Source organism: Ornithorhynchus anatinus, chromosome X4 (assembly GCF_004115215.2).
Source record: "Ornithorhynchus anatinus isolate Pmale09 chromosome X4, mOrnAna1.pri.v4, whole genome shotgun sequence".
Lineage (NCBI taxonomy): Eukaryota > Metazoa > Chordata > Mammalia > Monotremata > Ornithorhynchidae > Ornithorhynchus > Ornithorhynchus anatinus.
This window is the reverse complement of record NC_041752.1, coordinates 2030962-2050616: the sequence shown is the minus strand read 5'-3', so window position 1 is coordinate 2050616 and position 19655 is coordinate 2030962. Positions and strand designations below refer to the sequence as shown.

At 57.2% G+C, this 19655-nt stretch overlaps 2 protein-coding genes across 3 annotated transcripts; both read left to right on the top strand.

Annotated features, from left to right (window-relative positions):
* Positions 1-1406: 1406 nt before the first annotated feature.
* On the top strand, positions 1407-3001 carry APOLD1 (apolipoprotein L domain containing 1). The gene has a single exon (XM_029054434.1). The coding sequence runs from the start codon at positions 1569-1571 to the stop codon at positions 2355-2357; it is 789 nt and encodes a 262-aa protein (XP_028910267.1). The 5' UTR covers positions 1407-1568; the 3' UTR covers positions 2358-3001.
* Positions 3002-6549: 3548 nt separating this feature from the next.
* Positions 6550-15307, top strand: DDX47 (DEAD-box helicase 47). Of its 2 annotated transcripts, none has more exons than XM_029054392.2 (12): positions 6550-6657; positions 9457-9550; positions 10413-10601; positions 10706-10777; positions 11350-11468; positions 11664-11735; positions 12657-12773; positions 12865-13011; positions 13556-13693; positions 13964-14034; positions 14321-14450; positions 14823-15307. In XM_029054392.2, exons 1-12 carry the CDS (start codon positions 6586-6588, stop codon positions 14952-14954), a joined length of 1353 nt encoding a protein of 450 aa, XP_028910225.1. In that variant the 5' UTR covers positions 6550-6585; the 3' UTR covers positions 14955-15307. The 2 variants fall into 2 exon arrangements, with proteins under 2 accessions (XP_028910225.1, XP_028910226.1); XM_029054393.1 differs by lacking the exon at positions 6550-6657 and adding an exon at positions 8585-8624.
* The last annotated feature ends 4348 nt before the right edge of the window (positions 15308-19655 follow it).

The following is a 19655-nucleotide window of genomic DNA, read 5'->3' as shown; positions in this document are numbered from 1 at the left end:
GGATTTGTGATTTCCCACCATCCCTCAGGGGGTCAGGGAAGCCGGGTGGGCCCCCTCTGACCTCTCCCGGCTCAACCCTCACGCTCACTTGGGCCGCGCCGGGCCTCCACCCCGAATCTCCCTGGCCGTTTGGGCCTAAAAAGCAGCCAGGCGCCCCTTTTTAGAACTGCACCCCCACGAGTGAGGGCCGGGCGGGGGGCCGGGCGGTGGCCGGGGAGGGGTCTCCCCTTCCTAGAATTGTCCGGACGGGCCCGCGGTGGGGGCTCCGCGACGGCCCGGCCCCCGGGCCGTTTGATGTCCTCACCGATGGCGTCAGCGGTTATTCCGAGCTCAGGAAAGGCCGGGCTGGGGGCGGGGGGGAAGGGCCGACGGCCCCTTTCCAAGCCGGGACGGGGCCCTCTCTTTCCTGTCCTCGGGGAAGGCAGACACACAATGTCCCTTTCCGGAACCACGTCGACAAACGGGGAGCCGGCCGGCCAGGCCCCGGGCCCCGCTCCAGCCGTGTCACATCCTTTGACCGCGTGAGGTCAGGGGCAGGATGTGAGGCCGACTCCCGGGGCGCCGAGGCTTTCGCAGGGCCGCCATTGGCTCCCTGGAACTATAACAGGGTCGCCGCCAGAAACGGTTCGGGACTTCCCGGACTGGAAGGGGCCGCAGGCGGACGGTAAGCCGGCGACCTCGGGGTCTTTCTGGCCACTGGGCCGACGTACTGAGCTTAGATGTCACTGGGCGTGAAGTGGATCGCCTGTTTCTCCTTTCTTGGGGCGTCGGGGGTGGGGTAGGTGGGAAAAATGTATATATCTGTAATTCATTTTCTCCGTTTAAGGTCTGTCTCCCTCTCTAGACTTTGAGCTCATTGTAGGCAGGGAACGTGTCTGTTGTTGTACTCTCCCAAGCGTTTAGTACAGTGTTTTGCACATAGTAAGCGTTCAATAAATAACTGTGGTATTTGTTAAGGGCTTACTACGTGCCGGGTACCGCACTGAGCGTTGGAGTGGATACAAGCAAATAATGGATTGGACACCTTCCCTGCTCCAAATGGAGCCCATTTTCCAGATGAGGTAACTGAGGCCCAGAGAAATGAGGGGGCTTGCAGTCTCCATCCCCATTTTTCAGATGAGGTAACTGAGGCCCAGAGAAGTAATAATAATAACAGCGATGGTATTTGTGAAACGCTCACTCTGGGCCAAGCACTGTTCTAAGCGCTGGGGAAGATACAAGGTCATCAGGTTGTCCCTTGTGGGGCTCACGGTCTTATCCCCATTTGACAGATGAGGGAACTGAGGCCCAGAGAAGTGAGGCGACTTGCCCACAGTCACACAGCTGACGAGTGGCGGAGCCGGGATTAGAACCCACAACCTCTGACTCCCAAGTCCCGGCTCTTTCCACAGAGCCACGCCGCTTCTCACCAGAAGTGAAGTGACTGGCCCAAGGTCCCACAGCGCACACGCGTCAGACCTTCTGACTCCCGGGTCTGCGCTCCTCCCACCATACCGTTCGGTGCCCGCACGGAGGAAGCGCTGAACAGATGCCCTAACCGGGGGGGTGGTTGTTATTTATTTGTTATTATGGGTGAAGGCGATGATGATGACGAGGAGTGTGGTTACTGTGATTGCAGAGGGATGGAGCGGCGAGGCGCCGAGCCAACGCGCCACTTCCAGCTGCTGCTGCTGGCCGGCCGGGGCGGGCTCCGCGGCCAGATCGGAGGGCTCCGGGAGCAGGCCCGCCGGCTGGAGCGGCTGGCCCGGCGCTCGCTGCTGGCCCAGCTGGCCGGGACGTCGCTGAGCGCGGCCGGGGCCTTGACGGCCATCGTGGGCCTGGGCCTGGGCCTCGGGCCCGCCACGCTGGGCGCCTCCCTGGTGGCCGCCGGGCTGTGCGTGGCCACTGCCGGCGGCGCCGTGGCCCTGGCGTCAGACCTGGCTCTGCTGCGCCGTCGCCGCCGGGCCCTGAGGCACGTGCACGAGATCGCCGCCCGCTGCCGGGACCAGCTGAGGGAGCTGCTGGGCGGACTGGTCGCCCTGGCCGGAGGGGACCCCGATTGGCGGAGGCCCGGACGGCTCGCCCTGGACCGCACCGTCTACGTGCTCGTCCTGCTGGGCTCCCGGGGCCCGCTGGTGCCCAGGCCCGCCGAGGGGGCCGCCAACATCAGCCAGGCAGTGCTCAGGGCCAAGGTCCAGAAGATGGCCGACGCCCTCGAGGCCTGCGCCGGGGCCCTGGACGCCTTCGACCAGCACCTGGAGGACGGGACTCGCCGCGGGAAGTCACCCTTCGCCCACCAAGACGGACCAGCCCGACGGGGATGGGAGGAACGCCGGGGGCCCTGGCGTCTCCTTGGGGATGGCGCGTCGCCAAGGTGACCCCCACGCTGGGTACCACGGGGGAGACCGCGTCCTGCCGGCCACCAGAGGGACCCACGTTCCTCCCTATTTATATGCGATTCCTATTTTTGTATCGTTGAGGTTATCTTTTGGGAAAAATCGGGGAAATGTTTTGAATCGACACGCGGGGTGGGGGGACGGACCCCTGAGAAATAGCAAGCTTCACTCTCCCCGCTAGATCTTTCAGGGCGGGGATGGCTTCTACTGGGGTACTCGCCCAAGCGCTTAGTCCGAGTCTTGTGCGGAATAAGCGCCCCATCGATACGATTGATAGGGAAGCGGCTGTAGGAAGGCTGGATCGAGTTGCTGGCCGGGAGTTGAGGGCCGTGGCGGAAGGTTCCCCCTCCTAAACGGGAGGATTCATCCCGGAATAGGTACTGGGGTCCGGGGGGATGCTGCAACCCAGCCCCTCGGTCGCCTAATAAAGCATTTCCGGCTGGAAGGCTCCACCCTGGGGCGGAGGGAGTTTGAGGAGCCAAAGGCCAGGCAGCTTCTTACGCCCCAGAATCCCCTTTCAGGTACTCGGGACAACGGTTCAAACTCAATCTGCAGGGAGGATGGTGTCTCCAGACCGTAAACTCCTTAAACGAATGAATCAATAAATGATGATGGTATCTGTTAAACGTTGACTATGTGCCAGGCACTGTATTAAGTGCCGGGGTGGATAGAAGCAAATGACGTCGGACGCAGTCCCCGTCCCACGTGAGTCTCTGTCCCCATTTTGCAGAGGCCCAGAGAAGCGACTCAGCCCACGTAGTCGTTGCGGGTGGGGAACCTGTCTACCGAATCTGTTGTGTTGTCCTCTCCCAAGCACCGCGCGCAGAAAGCGCTCAGTAAATATCATTCATTGATCGATGGGTGGAATCGGGTGGATGAGGGAGGTGCTGGCCTCCTACAAGGGAAAGAAAACATTCTTTCTTCATTTGTTTGTATTCACTGAGCGCTCGCAGTGTGCAGGGCACTGTACTGGGGAGCAGGAGATAAAAGGCACGGTCCCCATCCTCAAAGAGCTTACGGTGTAACGGGGGAAGACGGGGGACACACTTCTACAACTACCTGATAGCCCACACTGTATAATAAAGTGTACAAAGTACTTATACGTGAAGTGGGGCGGTGTACAGAATCGTGAGGTTGCGTTGAAGGATCGCTGTTCCTTTGCACCTCTCCACACACCCCAGCTTTCTTCCACGCACCAGAAGACGCATTCATCTTCTCCTGGAATCACAGCTTTGAAAAGAGAGTCTTCCAGAATTCTCCACCAGCGGCTGATAACCTGGTGCAGCGGCACTGGAAAGAAGAGGACGTCGAGGCCACGGACTTGCAGCTGATCTGCAAAAACCCTTATTACCTCCCACCACTCCAACCCAACTTTATTTATTTCAGTCTCCAGGGAAAAGCAGGAAAAATGGAAGGCATGGGGGAGTAAAAAGATGGAAGGGGGGGGGAGTAAAACCGAAACAAAGGGAGGTGTCAGGGGCTGTTTCGTCGTTTCAACAAATAAAGATTTTTTTTTTGAATGCCCAAACGATCGAGGGTCTTGGGAGTACTTTGGGGGTACTTTTGTGGTGAGGCTCTAGTTTGTTTTCTTTCGGATGGGGGGAAACTCAGGGGTTCCTGGGGCTCACAGTCTAAGGGGTGGGAGAGCGGATACTTAATCCCCCTGTTTAAAAGATGAGGAAACCGAAGTTCAGAAACATGAAGCAACTTGCCCAAGGTCACGCAGGGGGCAGGTGCGGAGCCGGGACTAGAACCCAGGTCCCCTGACTCCCCCTGGAAAAAGAAGCCCCGATGAAAATCCTTATAATATTAATAATGTGTTAAACTTGTACAGCACTTGATTTTACTTTGTTTCCAGTGCCCTTTCACCCCAGTGATCCCCACAACATCCTGGGGTTGGGGGGACGGTAAGGCGAGGCGGATATCCCTATTTTACAGTTATAGACCCAGACCCAGAGAGATTCAATGTCTCCCTGAGATCACACAGCAGGCCGGTGGCCAAGCTGGGCCAGGGGGTGGTAAGGGTGGTGAACGACGTGCTCGGAGCCCAGAACCGGAGGGAAGAGGGGTCTTGGGATGGGCTTTTTTTCCCCACAGAACGACCGAGGTCGTCGGCTTTCAGCCCATAATCTCCCAGCCTGGATTTTTTGAGTCTTCCCACGTATTTACGTGGACTTCCTCTTCACTTTCCCGTTGATCAGGGAGGGCGGGATGTGACGCGTCGGAAAATAAATGACCTCCGACAGAGAGGCGAAGCTCGGCGTCACCTCTGGCCCCAGGGACACCCCGGCCCCGCCTGCCTGCACGTTCCAGGGCGGCGTCAGAGAGGGGCGGGGGCCCTCTCAAAATCCCGCTGCCATCCAGCCAGTCAGCCCCTCTTAAACCAGCGGCGGGGTGGGGCTTTCCCGCTCGATCCTTCGTCTGATAATACCCGAGGTATTTGTTAAGTGCTAACTCTGTGCCAAGAACCCTACTAAACTGTGTGACCTTCATTTTCTGGGCCTCAGTTTCCTCCACTGTAAACGGGGGATTCAACACCTGTTTTTGTGGGGGTTTTTTTGGGTATCTGTTTAGTGCTTACTATGTGCCAGGGCCTGTATTAAGGACGGGGATACATACAAGCAAATCGGATGGATCACAATCCATGCCCCACATAGGGCTCGCAGTTTGAATCCCCATTTTACAGATCAGAGAAATGAAGTGATTCGCTCAAGATCACACAGCAGTCGGGTGGGGGAGCGGGGATTAGAACCCAGGTCCTTTTGACTCCCAGGCTCGGGCTCTTTCCACTAAGCCAAGCTTCTTCTTCAACTCCTACTTAGACAGCGATTCCCAAGAGGAACGGGGTTTGTGTCCGATCTAATTACCCCAGCGCTCAGAACAGTGAATGATCCACAGTAGGCATTTAACAAATGCCATAAAAAACCAACAACAAGGGAAGACTTCTTGGCCAGACAAAGGGGTCAGGTCAACCACCCAGAAACCAAAATGCTGTTGACCAGGGCAGTTGTGAGATCAACTTTCCTGGAAATCGTAACCCTCCTGGAGAATATTGGGCACTTGGGTTTGGGTGAGGCAAATTCTTTTAATAACTGTGTATGTCGACAGCAGGTGAGGGAGGGCAAAAACTCAACAAAAGAACAAGAGATGAAGTGGGGGTGGGAAGGGGCACAACCCCCCTAGCCCCCTTTCTACTTTCCCATTCAGCTGCTCAGGGAAGGAGACCTGGTTAAGGTGGAACCATTTAAGGAAGAACTGGACTCTGGAAGGTGAAGGTTCTTCGTTTCCTCTCTTCCTCTTACTTATCTGGTCTCTTCTCCCACTACACCCCAGCTCGCACTCTCCTCCCCTGCTAACCTGTAGCTATACTTAGCTGTCAGCTTGGTGCTCACAAGGAGGAGCAGCATGGCCTAATAATAATAATAACGTGGGTATTTGTTAAGCGCTTGGCTCAGTGGAAAGAGCCCGGGCTTGGGAGTCAGAGGTCATGGGTTCGAATTCCGGCTCTGCCAGTTGTCAGCTGGGTGACTGTGGGCAAGTCACTTAACTTCTCTGGGCCTCAGTTCTCCCATCTGTAAAATGGAGATTAAGACTGTGAACCTCATGTGGGGCAACCTGATTATCCTGTATACCCCAATGCTTAGAACAGTGCTCTGCACATAGTAAGCGCTTAACAAATGCCAACACTATTATTATTATGTGCCGAACACTGTTCTAAGCGCGGGGATAGATACAGGGTAATCAGGTTGTTCCTCGTGGGGCTCACAGTCTTCATCCCCGTTTTCCAGATGAGGGAACTGAGGCCCAGAGAAGTGAAACGACTGATCCAAGGCCACCCAGCTGAAGAGAGGCTGGAGGCGGGATTAGAACCCAGAACTCCCAAGCCCGGGCTCCTGCCACTAAGTCACCATGCTTCTCTCGGGGTGACAACTTTGGGATGCACAGCTCCATCATCTCGGCGTCCCAAGTCACCATGGCGACGCCTCACGAGGAGAGGGGCTGTAGTCTAGAAGGGGTGGGAAGAGGGCCGGACTACAAATCCCAGAATCCTTTGCGACAGAGGGGGAAACTACATTTCCCAGGATCCCACCGGGGGGACTCGACGGGGAGGACTACAATTCCCAGAATCCCGCGCGGCGCGGCCGCAGGGACGAGGCTAGGCGGACTACAATTCCCAGAATGCCGGGCGGCGCTGCCGGCGGCGAGCAAGATGGCGGAGGCAGAGGCTCTCGTCGCTCCCGTGGAGGCTCCCGAAGAGGAGGCCAAGACCTTCAAAGATCTGGTGAGGAAAGAAAATAACAATGTTGGTATTTGTTAAGCGATTAATATGTGCAGAGCACTGTTCTAAGCGCTGGGGGAGAAACAGGGGAATCAGGTTGTCCCACGCGAGGCTCCCAGTCTTCATCCCCATTTTGCAGATGAGGTCACTGAGGCCCAGAGAAGTGAAGTGACTTGCCCACAGTCACACAGCTGACAAGTGGCAGAGCTGGGATTCGAACCCATGACCTCTGACTCCCCAGTCCGGGCTCTTTCCACTGAGCCACGCTGCCTGCCGCGGCGTAAGCGACCCGTCCTGCTTATTGAGGCTACAGAGGCTGCGGGGCTCAGTGGCAAGAGCCAGGGCTTGGGGGTCAGAGGTCGTGGGTTCCAATCCCACCCCCGCCTCTTGTCTGCTGGGTGACCTCGGGCCACTCGCTTCTCTGGGCCTCAGGGACCTCATCTGCAAAATGGGGATGAAGACTGGGAGCCCCACGGGGGACAACCTGATTTCCTTGTGGCCCCCCCAGCGCTTAGAACAGTGCTCTGCACATAGTGAGCGCTTAACAAATACCAACATTATTATTTCCTGGGCCTCATTTCCCTCTGTCAAATGGGGATGAAGACTGGGAGCCCCACGTGGGACAGCCTGATTTCCCCCAGCGCTTAGAACAGTGCTCTGCACATAGTAAGCGCTTAACAAATACCAACATTATTATTAACAAATACCAACATTATTATTGTTATTATTCTCGGGGCCTCATTGACTTCCTCTGTCAAATGGGGATGAAGACCAGGAGCCCCACGTGGGAAAACTTGATTTCCTTGTGTCCCCCAGCGCTTAGAACAGTGCTCCGCACATAGTGAGCACTTAACAAATACCATTATTATTATTCTCGGGGCCTCAGTTCCCTCCTTGTCAAATTCATTCATTCATTCAATAGTATTTATTGAGCGCTTACTATGTGCAGAGCACTGTACTAAGCGCTTGGGATGAACAAGTCGGCAACAGATACAGTCCCTGCCGTTTGACGGGCTTACGGTCTAATCGGGGGAGACGGACAGACGAGAACAATGGCAATAAACAGCGTCAAGGGGAAGAACATCTCATAAAAACAATGGCAACTAAATAGAATCAAGGCGATGTACAATTCATTAACAAAATAAATAGGGTAACGAAAAATATATACAGTTGAGCGGACGAGTACAGTGCTGTGGGGATGGGAAGGGAGAGGTGGAGGAGCAGAGGGAAAAGGGGAAAAAGAGGGTTAAGCTGCGGAGAGGTAAAGGGGGGATGGCAGAGAGAGTAGAGGGAGAAGAGGAGCTCAGTCTGGGAAGGCCTCTCGGAGGAGGTGAGTTTTAAGTAGGGTTTTGAAGAGGGAAAGAGAATCAGTTTGGCGGAGGTGAGGAGGGAGGGCGTTCCGGGATCGCGGGAGGACGCGACCCGGGGGTCGACGGCGGGATAGGCGAGACCGAGGGACGGTGAGGAGGTGGGCGGCAGAGGAGCGGAGCGTGCGGGGTGGGTGGTAGAAAGAGAGAAGGGAGGGAAGTCAAATGGGGATGAAGAAGGGAGGGAAGTCAAATGGGGATGAAGACAGGGAGCCCTACTTGGGACAACCCGAATTCCCCCAGTGCTTAGAACAGTGCTAGGCACATAGTAAGCGCTTAACAAATACCATCATTATTGTTATCATTATGATGTGGGACAGCATGATTACGTTATATCTCCCCCAGCGCTTAGAACAGTGCTTGGTGCATAGTAAGCGCCCACCAAAGAGAAGCAGCGTGGCTCAGTGGCAAGAGTCCAGGCTTGGACGTCAGAGGTCGTGAGTTCTAATCCCGCCAACGCTGCTTGTCAGATGGGTGACTTTGGGCAGTTCTCTGGGCCTCAGTGACCTCGTCTGCAAAATGGGGATGAAGACTGGGAGCCGCATGTGGGACAACCTGATCACCTTGTATCTCCCCAGCGCTTAGAACAGTGCTCAGCACATGGTAAGCACTTAACAAATGCCATCATTATTATTATTGACCGCTTACTATGTGCAGAGCACTATATTACACGCTTGGGAGAGGACAGTAAAACGGTAATAATGGTGATAATGGTATTTGTTGAGCGCTGACTATATGCCAAGCGCTGTTGAGCGTTGGGGTAGATGCAAGATAGCCCATGTTTGTTGTAATGTTTTTTCCTCACATACTACGTACCAGTCACTGTACTAGACGCTGGGGTAGATACGAGACAATCAGGTTCCAAATGTTTGTTGTGATGCTTGTTGTTAATAGTAATAAGAAGAAGAATTGTTGTATTTGTTAAGCACTTACTATGTGCCAAGCACTGTTCTAAGCACTGCAGAGGTACAAGGAAATCAGGTTGGACCCAGTTGAGCACTTACGGTGTGCCAAGCAACTGTACTAAGCGCTGGGGTTGATACAGCATAGTCAGATAGTATATAGTCCCCTGTCCCATAGGGGTTCCCTGTCCAAGAAGTGGGGAGTGCAGGTATTGAATCCCCAGTTTACAGATGAGGAAACTGAGGCCCGGAGAAGTGGAGTGACTTGTCCAAGGTCACACAGCGGACAGGTGGCAGAGTGTCACCTCTCTTTGCCTCAGTTTGCCCGTCTGTATAATGGGGATTAAGACTGAGAGGCCCGTGTGGGGCAGGGTCTGGGTCTGGCATATACCCCGACGTTTAGTACAGTGTCCGGCACGTAGTAAGCGCTTAATACCGTAAAAAAAAAAATGCAGGTAGTTGGGAGGGTGGCGGGGGAGGGAAGGGGTTTGTTGTCACTGCTGAGAGGATGCGTGTGCCCTTTGACCTCTCAGGGTGTGACAGACGTGTTGTGTGAAGCCTGTGACCTGTTAGGATGGAAGAAGCCAACCAAGATCCAGATCGAAGCCATTCCGGTGGCCCTTCAAGGTGAGGGTCCCCAGCGCTCGGCCCAGTTCATTCATTCATTCATTCAATAGTATTTATTGAGCGCTTACTATGTGCAGAGCACTGTACTAAGCGCTTGGGATGAACAAGTCGGCAACAGATAGAGACAGTCCCTGCCGTTTGACGGGCTTACAGTCTAATCGGGGGAGACGGACAGACGAGAACAATGGCACTAAACAGCGTCAAGGGGAAGAACATCTCGTAAAAACCATGGCAACTAAATAGAATCAAGGCGATGTACAATTCATTAACAAAATAAATAGGGTAACGAAAATATATACAGTTGAGCGGACGGGTACAGTGCTGTGGGGATGGGAAGGGAGAGGTGGAGGAGCAGAGGGAAAAGGGGAAAATGAGGCTTTAGCTGCGGAGAGGTAAAGGGGGGATGGCAGAGGGAGTAGAGGGGGAAGAGGAGCTCAGTCTGGGAACGCCTCTTGGAGGAGGAGCCCAGTGCTCCGCACACAGTAGATCGGTAGCCCCTTGAGGGCAGGGATCCTGTCTAGTGACTCTACTGGACTCTCCCGACCGCTCAGTCCAGTGCTCTGCGCACCGTAGACCATCATTTCCTTGAGGAACTGACAAGCGCTCGGTCCCAGTGCTCGGCACACAGAAGGCACTCAATAGATACCATTGATCGGTCGATCTCTGCCTCCCCATAGCCCGGCCGAGTGGGTTTGAGCGGGGCGGTCCACCCCAAGGCCTGGACTCCAGTTGACCGGTCATATTCCTTGAGCGCTTACTGCGTGCGGAGCGTTGTACTGAATGCTTGGGAGAGTACAGTCCCAGTTTGTAGGCCCAGTCCCCGCCCACACCGGGCTCACCCCGAGCTTCGTCGTCGCTGCAGGCCGGGACATCATCGGCCTGGCGGAGACGGGCTCGGGCAAGACGGGGGCTTTTGCCCTGCCCATCCTGAACGCGCTCCTGGAGACCCCCCAGCGCTGCTTCGCCCTGGTCCTCACGCCCACGCGGGAGCTGGCCTTCCAGATCTCCGAGCAGTTCGAGGCCCTGGGATCGTCCATCGGGGTGCAGAGCGGTCAGTCGGGGCCCGGGGGGGGCCGGTCGGGGGGCCGGGGTGAAGGCCTCCACGTGTACTGACTTGCCCCCCGGCCCTCCCCCTGCCCCCGCCCCCTCCTCCAGCGGTCATTGTGGGCGGCATCGACTCCATGTCTCAGTCTCTGGCCTTGGCTAAGAAGCCCCACGTCATCATCGGTGAGTCGGACCCCGACGGCGACGTCCATCCGTGAGGCCGGGGGGACCTCCCGGAGGGGTGCCCGACCCATCCCCGCATGCACTTGGAGAACTCTGCTCCCCACCCCCTTTCCCGCTGCCGTCCCCTTCCCTTTTGGAGATTTCCAGTTTCATCCAATGCCCTGTGTCTCTCCCTTCCCACTCGCTCCATTTTCGTTTTGGGGTGTTTCCTCTCGGTCTTTGCATAAGTATAATAACGGTGATATCGGGTTAAGCGCTTACTATGTGCTAAGCATCGAGATAGGTCCGAGGTAATCAGGTCAGACCCATCCCCTTCCCACAGGGGTCCATTTCATCGCTCCTTGGTCTGTTGCTAGTCCCCCTTGTATTCGTAAATCGCAAATCCCCTGAAGACCAGGGACCCGGTCTCCTTCCCGCAGTTGTTTTTTCACTTCCGGGGCTTAGCACCCAGTAAGTGCTTAATCGGCGGTGTGTACTGAGCACTTACATGGTGTGAAGCACTGTGCTAATAAATTGCATTATTACTGCGTGGCTACTCCTTCTGTCTCTCCCCACTTCCCTGACCCGGGCAGCCACCCCGGGCCGTCTGATCGACCACTTGGAGAACACCAAAGGCTTTAACCTGCGAGCCCTCAAGTACCTGGTCATGGATGAAGCCGACCGCATCCTCAACATGGACTTCGAGACTGAGGTGAGGGGGCCGGGACCCCGTCGTCATCCTCCCGACTCCCGCCCGCCCCATCCCACCCCCGCCGGGACGGTTTTTCCTTCCGACCCATCATCAGTCCCCCCCGGACGGCGGGCGGAGGGAGGGACCTCCGAGACCCTCTGCCCCCTCCGGGCCCGGCTCCCTGTCCACCCTCCACTCACCCGACCGCCCCTCCAGGTGGACAAGATTCTCAAAGTGATTCCTCGAGACCGGAAGACCTTCCTCTTCTCCGCCACCATGACCAAAAAGGTGAGGAACACCGGAGCCGCAGCATTAACGATAAGAATGATAAGACCGCCATCCATCAAATGCTTATATGATAATAACTGTGGTGTCTGTTAAGCGCTTACTGTGTGCCAAGCACTCTTCTAAGCTCTGGGGGAGATACAAGCTAATCAGGTTGGACCCAGTCACCGTCCCACCTGGCGCGCATGGTCTCGGTCCCCATTTTCCGGAGGGAACTGAGGCTCGGGGAAGTGAAGCAACTGGCCCGAGGTCACAAGGCAGACTCGTGGCAGAGCCGGGACCCACGTTCTCTGATTTCCGGGCCCGTATTTACTGAGCACCTACTGTGTGCAGAGCACTGTACTGAGCACTTGGGAGAATACATTATAACAGATGTATTCATTCAATAGTATTTATTGAGCGCTTACTATGTGCAGAGCACTGTACTAAGCGCTTGGAATGTACAAATTGGTAACAGAGACAGTCCCTGCCCTTCGACGAGCTAACAGTCTAATCCCTGCCCACGATGAGCTTACGATCTAGAGGGGGAGGTAGACATTAATCTAAATAAATAAATTAATTACATAGAGGACCGTAAGTGCAGTGGGGCTAGTCACTTAACTTCTCTGTGCCTCAGTTACCTCATCTGTAAATGGGGATTTGAGGCTGTGAACCCCAAGTGGGCCGGGTCCCACCTGATTACTTTGTTACTGCCCAAGCTGTCAGTGCAATGCCTGGCATATAGTAAGCCCTTGATAAATACCATTTAAAAAAGGGGGGAAAACTGAGGCCCGGGGGATTGGGGACTACTAAGTGACTCGCCCGAGGTCCCGCAGCGGGCCGGAGGCCAAGCCGGGTGACCTGACTCCCAGCCCCGGGCTCTTCCCGCCCGGCCACACGTGCTTGGGCAGGGCTGAGCGAGTGTCCGCCGGTCTCCCGCCCCAGGTGCAAAAGCTGCAGAGAGCCGCACTCAAGGACCCCGTGAAGTGCGCGGTGTCCTCCAAGTACCAGACGGTGGAGAAGCTCCAGCAGTACTACCTGTTCATCCCCTCCAAGTTCAAGGTGACGCCCGGCCCTTTCCTTGTGTCCCGCCCCAGGCCCCCAGGGTGGTCCCCGGCCCCGCTCTCACAGACGCCCCCGGATCTCCCCGCAGGACAGCTACCTGGTCTACCTACTGAACGAACTGGCCGGAAACTCCTTCATGATCTTCTGCAGCACCTGTAACAACACGCAGCGCACGGCGCTGCTCCTCCGCAACCTGGGCTTCACGGCCATCCCCCTGCACGGCCAGATGAGTCAGGTGAGGGCTCCGTGCGAGGGGAGGGGGCCGCTCGCACCGGCGCTCGGGGCGCTGGACTCCCGGCTCAGGAAGGGTGGCAGCGGCCCGACCGGACGTGGCTTTTCCAGGCCTCGGGCCGCCCTCCTTTGAACCGGGCTCCATCTTCCCGGTGTCCCCGGAGGGCCTTCCCGCCAGTGGCGGACGTCAGTCCGTCCTTCCGGGGTATTCTGCCGGGGCCAGAGCCCTTGGATAGACACGATCCCTACCCTCAAAGAACTCCCAGTGTACCGTGTGCAGAGCACTGGGCCGAGCAGTTGGGAGAGGAGTTTCCAGTCTAACGGGACCCTTTTCCGGCTCCGGCTAGAGTGGGAACAGATTTAGCAGCTGCTCTGCCCTCCCTGAGGGGTGGTGAAAGGCTGGTGGGCATCTCTCAGCCTTCTCTTCCCCCGGACCGACATCCCTCCCGCGGTCACTGGGTCTTCTCGTCCCACCCCCCGGCCACGAGCCGCCTACTTCCCGGTCCCCGTCCAACATGGCCTTCCATCTTTTTCCCGCTCTCCTGCAGAACAAGCGCCTGGGGTCTCTGAACAAGTTCAAAGCCAAAGCCCGCTCCATCCTGCTGGCCACCGACGTGGCCAGCCGCGGCCTGGACATCCCCCACGTGGACGTGGTGGTCAACTTCGACATTCCCACCCACTCCAAGGTGCGTGTCCGGGGGCGGTCTCGTCCCACGGAAAGAAGACGGGGCGGGGTCCCCCAGACGGGGTGGGCGGCCTTGGGGCAGCGGACCGGGTTAGCCGCCAACCGGGTCCCCCTCTGGGACAAAAGACATGGATGTCTTCGGGACACGTGTGCCCGGCCGCGGGGTCTGGCCACCCACCTGGACTTGTGGGCTGGGGGCGAGCCCGGGGTCCGGCCGGGCGGCGAGAACCCCCAGCGACTGACGGGAAGGCCGGTGGCTTTTGGCTTTCAGGACTACATCCACCGCGTGGGGCGGACGGCCCGGGCCGGACGCTCGGGCAAATCCATCACCTTTGTCACGCAGTAAGTCACCCTCTTCTCCCTCCTCCCTCCGGTCCCTCCTCCCCATCCAGTCCCCCCCGGGCTCGGCCTCCCTCCTTATCTAGGCCAGGCATCTGGGGGTCTGGCCAGGGATCTCTCCACTCCCCTCTAGGCTGTAAACTCCCTGTGGGTAGGGAACGTATCCGCCAAATCTGTGGAATTGTCCCTTCCCAAGCACTGAGTCCAGTGCACGCAGTCGGCCCTCAGTAAATCCCAAGGGGGGTGGTGCCGGTGACGCCCGACAGCTGCCTGGTCGTCCCCCGCCCAGATATGACGTGGAGCTGTTCCAGCGAATCGAGCACCTGATTGGGAAGAAGCTTCCCGCCTTCCCGACCCAGGAGGAGGAGGTCATGATGCTGACGGAGCGGGTGGCCGAGGCCCAGAGATTCGCTCGCATGGTACGGCCACCAGTTGTTTGGCTTCCAGCAGGAGGGAGGTGTCCCGTCTTGTGTGGGGGGTAGGGATCCAAGCATTAGTATCTACTGAGTGCCCTCCATGTGCAGAGCATCGGACTGAGTCCTTGGGAGAGGACAGTAGAGTAGACGTGATCCCTGCCCTCCGGGAGCTCAATATAGTGGGATTCCCCCCTCCCTCCCCAAAAAGGGCTCAGTCTCCCCTCTCTGAGGGGAAGAGAGCAAGGGAGCGATGCCCACGCCCGCGGGTTTCCCCCAGAGGGCAGGGCCGGGGAAGCTGGGGGTCTTCACCCACGGCCCATCGGGTCCGGGAGACCCCGCCGACCCCCCTCGTGATGGGTCCCCGTTTCCCGGCAGGAGCTCCGGGAGCACGGGGAGAAGAAGAAACGGTCTCGCGACGACCCGGAAGATAACGACGACACCGAAGGCGCCATGGGCGTCCGCAACAAAGTGGCCGGGGGGAAGGCCAAGAGGAGGAAGCCCCGTTAACGCCGCGACTCGCTCTGCCGCCCATCCGGGTGAGTGGAGGGGGCTTCCCACAGCCGATCCCTCCCACTCCCGGCCCCCAGGCGGCCCTGAACTCTCCCTTCCGGGTCCCCCATGCCCCCCGGCGGCCTCTCCCCCCGGACACGGAACCCCCCCAGGCTTCTTCCCGGGATCACTGCACAGACGGTCCTTGATCTGACATCGGCTTCCTGCTCGGGAGAGTGGACAGGGCGTGGGGGACAGGGGGAAGGGGAAACGCACGTCGCCTTACCTGGAACCCCGGGGCGACCCTGCCCTCTCTATTCATCGTGCTGCCGGGAGAAGAGTAAAGGACGACTGAGTTTATTTTTCAAAGAGCTGAGGCTGTCAGGGTTGTGCGGGATGAGGGTCGGGGGCGCGCTCACGGCCAGCCGTGCCCGTGCGGAGCAGGCCCGGAGCCAGGCACTCGGGGGCAAGGGCTGGGCAGGGAGGAAGCGGTCACCCTTGGCCCTCGGCTTCCGTCCCTGCTAGGGCTGGCAACGTAGGGGCCGGGCCGACCGCCCTCTCCACGTGACTCCTGATAGCCCAGGCCTCCCCAGGTCACAGCAGGCACAGGGGGGCAGGTAAGGCTTCACTTTACAACTCTGTCGTGGTGTCAATCAATCACCTCAATTAACTCATCTACTGAATGGGGATTCAGAACCAGTGGGACCTGATATTCTTGCATCTACCCCAGAGCTTGGCACCTAGTAAGCGCTTAACAAATACCCCAGTTATTATTATCAGTATTACAGGATAGCAACTGGTATAAATGTTTCCTCTCCACACGGAGTGAACAGTCTAGAGGAGGAGTTTACAGTCTAGTGGACAAGGTAAAGGTCATTTCAACCCTGCCAGGTCAATCGGTAGTATGGATCAAACCCCTACTGTGGTTAGAGCAGTGGAGTGAGCGTGTGGGTTGGACAGTACGATAGAGTTAGCAGACATGGCCCTACTTTCAAAGGTCTTACAGTCTGCTGTGTGCAGAGCACTGGGCTGAGGGCTTTGGACAGTAGTTTAGACGTTGCTGGGGAACGGTAAAATCAATTACAGAAGAAGGACGGAGCAGACTTGACACAAGGGTGTGGGTGGGCAGGTAGGGGGTGTCTGTGTTTCCTGGGCCCAGGAAGCAGAGCACCTTTTTCTTTTTTTATAGTGTTCGTTAAGCACCTACTAAGCGTCAAACACTCTTCCAAGCACCGGGGCAGATAGAAGTTAATTAGATTGGATACATTCCCTGACCTGCACGGGGCTCACAGTCAATGTAGAAGGGAGAACAGGAGAACCAAGGCACAGAGAAGGGAAGCGAATCTGGCCTTGGTCACACAGCAAGCGTTTGGCTGAGCCAGGATTAGAACTCAAGTCCTCTGACACTCCCAGGCACGTGTTGTCTCCACTGGGCCATGCCGCATCTAAATCCAGCTCTGCAAGTTGTCTGCTGCGTGACCTTGGGCGAGGCACTTCAGTTTTCCGATCCTCCATTCCCTCGTCTGCAAAATGGGGATTCAACCCCGGTTCTCCCTCCTCCTTAGACTGTGAAGCCCCATGTGAGACGTGGACCGTGTCCAACCCGACTGATCTGCATCTACCCCAGCACTTCGTTACAGTTCTTGACCCATAGAAGGCACTTAACAAATACCTTCATTTTAAAAAAATTATTATTTAGGTTCTAATAAGGTAAGGTCTTAAGAAAAATTCCTCTCTCGTCCCCTGAACCTCGAGAGAAAGATTTAAGTGGGCTGGGAAAGACGGGTTCAATTGCAGGCGTGCGTGTAAAGCTGGCTTCTTGGGGCGTTTTCCCTCCATCCCGCCCCGCCCCTTCGTGGGCCCAACACCCTGATCGGAGGCCCCCCCCCCCCCCCCCCCCAGGACAAGCCTACCCATTAGCATCCCGGGACACTTGACTTTTCAAATAATAATAATTATGGTATTTGTTTAGTGCTTACTATGGGCCAGGCACCGTACTGAGCGCTGGGGGAGACGTGAGATAATCAGGGTGGACACAGTTCCTGCCCCATAAAGGGCTTACAGTCCTAATCCCCATTTTACAGATGAGTTAACCGGCACAGAGAAGTTAAGTGACTTGCCAGAGGTCACACAGCAGACGAATGGCAGGGCCGGGATTAGAACCCAGGTCCTCTGACTCACGGGTCCGTGCTCTTTAGATTAGGCCACGCTGCTTCAGTCCCCGGCTGCACGGGGATCCAGGGGCCCGAAGGGAAGGGGAAATGACGGAAGGGACCACCGTGTGGCATGGTGATGGCCGTCCTTACTGCGGCATTTGTGAAGTGCTTACGGTGTGACAAACGCTCTGGTAGCTGGGTCAATCAGGTTAGGCGCAGTCCCTGTCCCACGTGGGTCGCACGGTCTCAATAGAAGGGAAAACAGGTATTTAATCCCTGGTTTGCAGTTGAAGATAGAGGCACAGAGAAGCAAAGAGGCTTTCTCAAAGTCAGCAAGCAAATGGCAGAGCTGGGATTAGAACCCACGTCCTCTGAATCCCAGACCCGGATTCTTTCCACCCCAGTCCCGCCGTGGGGATCCGGGCCGTCTTCCTGTTTCCTCTGTCGCCGTTTCCGGGAGTGGGCCCAACCCAAACTGGGGAGTTGATGGGTTAATCTTCGGCCCAAGCGAGCTGGCGGTTGCTTTGGGAATTGGGTGAGCTGGCGGTTGCTTTGGGAATTGGGTTTGGATGACGTTCCCAAGGCCGCCTCGCCGGGGAGACCGAGGAGGGAAATCTCAAGGGCCATTTCGCTCTAGGGCCTGAGGAATGCCGGGAGACTGGCCAGGCGGTCGGTGAGAGGGCCTGCCCGAGAGGGGAGCCAAGCACCTGAGGGGAATGATAGTAATTGTGGTATTTTGTTAAGTGCTTACTATGTGCCAGGCGCTGCACTAAGCACACTGGGGTGGATGCAAGCAAATCGGATTGGACACAGTCCCGGTCCCGCATGGGGCTCACAGCCTTCATCCCCATTTTACCGATGAGGGAACTGAGGCACAGAGAAGTGAAGCGACCTACGCGTAACCACACAGCAGACAGGTGGAGGAGCCGGGATTAGAACCCATGACCTTTCGACTCCCAGGCCTGTGCTCTGTCCACCTTGCCGCGCTCCCCCCCCCGTAGCAGCAACACCAGAGTTGAGTGGACTACCCACTTGGGGCAGAGCACTGTACTAAGCACTGGGACAGTTAGAACACATTCCCCGTCCACACGCTCTTACCTCCCGCTTAGACGGAAGCCTCACGTGGGACGGGCACCGAATCTGACCTGCTGGTATTGGGTCCTTCTCAGTCAGTTGTACTTATTGAGCACTTTCTGGGGGCCAAGCACTGTACTAAGTGCTTGGGAGAGTACATTCCCCGCCCACAACGAGCTTACAGTCTAGAGGGGGAGACACGTTAATATAATTGAATGACAGAGAGGGACATTAGCGCTGCGGGGCTGGGCGGGACAGGGGTGAATGAAAAGAGCAAGTCAGGGTGACGCGGAGGGAGTGGAGGAGAGGAAAAGACGGCTTAGTCGGGGAAGGCCTCTTGGAAGAGATGTGCCTTCAATTAGGCTTGGGAGCGAGAGAGGGAGTCACTGTAGGATGTGAGGAGGGAGGGTGCCCCAGGCCGGAGGCCGGACGGACGTGGGCAAGAGGTCGGAGACGACGCGGGCGAGATGAAGGTACAGTGAGGTTAGCGTTAGAGGAGTAATGCACCCCCGGCGCTTAACACAGTCCTTGTTACGTAGAGGGCCCTTAGAAGCAGCGTGGCATATTGGAAAGCGCGGACCTGGGAGTAGAAAGGTCATGGGGCCTAATCCCTGCTCGCCACTTGTCTGCTGTGTGGCCTGGGGCAAGTTAACTTCCCTCCTCTGGCCCTCAGTTCCCTCATCTGTGAAATGGGGATGAAGACGGCATAGGGGACGGTGTCTAACCCGATCTGTTTGCGTTCACCCCAGCGCTTAGTTCGGTGCCCGGCACGTAGTGAGTGCTGAAGAAAAACCACAATTATTATTAGTAATAAAAAATACCCCCATAGTGTCGTCGTCAAATGCCCCAGAGGGACCAGGGAACCACACCGAAAGGGTTTCGGTGCCTTCGCCGAGTGAGTCACCCTCTCGGAGGCGGGAATGCCGGCGACCCCAGCCCGGAGCCTCCAGGGCCCCGCGGACCCACCTGCCTGTCGCCTTTGCCACGCCTGCCCCAGTTATGTCCTCATGGGAGTCTAAAAATAACCCAAGGAATCCGCCCCGCCCGGGTCCGCACGGTCAGAGGGAGGATGAGGAGGATGGGTGGTGGGGGGGGGGGGGAGGCTGGTCGACCCCAGGGGTGGGCCTTGCCCCCTCGGGGCCGTGCCCGTGGGGCCCCGAAGGCCCGCGGCACCAGGGGACGGCCCTCGGATCTAACCCGCCGGTGGTCTCCAGATGCCCCGGACGCCCTTGTCCCCACCCCCGGTACCGTCGGCGAGTCTGGTTGAAGCAGTGTGACCTCGGGGATGGAGCTCGGACCCGGGAGTCAGAAAGACCTGGGTTCTGATCCCGGCTCTGCCACTTGCCTGCTGGGTGACCTCGGGGAAGTCACTTCTTTAGGTCTCAATTACCTCATCTGGAAAACGGGGATTAAGACCATGAGCCCCGTGTGGGACGGGGACCGAGTCCAAGCCGATCGCCTTCCATCTACCCTAGCGCTTAGTACGGTG

Bases quoted from the DNA above. Each gene is read 5' to 3' on its own strand.
- APOLD1 (XM_029054434.1), top strand. From the start codon at position 1,569: ATGGGTGAAGGCGATGATGATGACGAGGAGTGTGGTTACTGTGATTGC.
- DDX47 (XM_029054392.2), top strand. From the start codon at position 6,586: ATGGCGGAGGCAGAGGCTCTCGTCGCTCCCGTGGAGGCTCCCGAAGAG. The intron at 6,658-9,456 runs GTGAGGAAAGAA...TTGACCTCTCAG, and splicing joins CCAAGACCTTCAAAGATCTG to GGTGTGACAGACGTGTTGTG. The intron at 12,774-12,864 runs GTGACGCCCGGC...ATCTCCCCGCAG, and splicing joins TCATCCCCTCCAAGTTCAAG to GACAGCTACCTGGTCTACCT.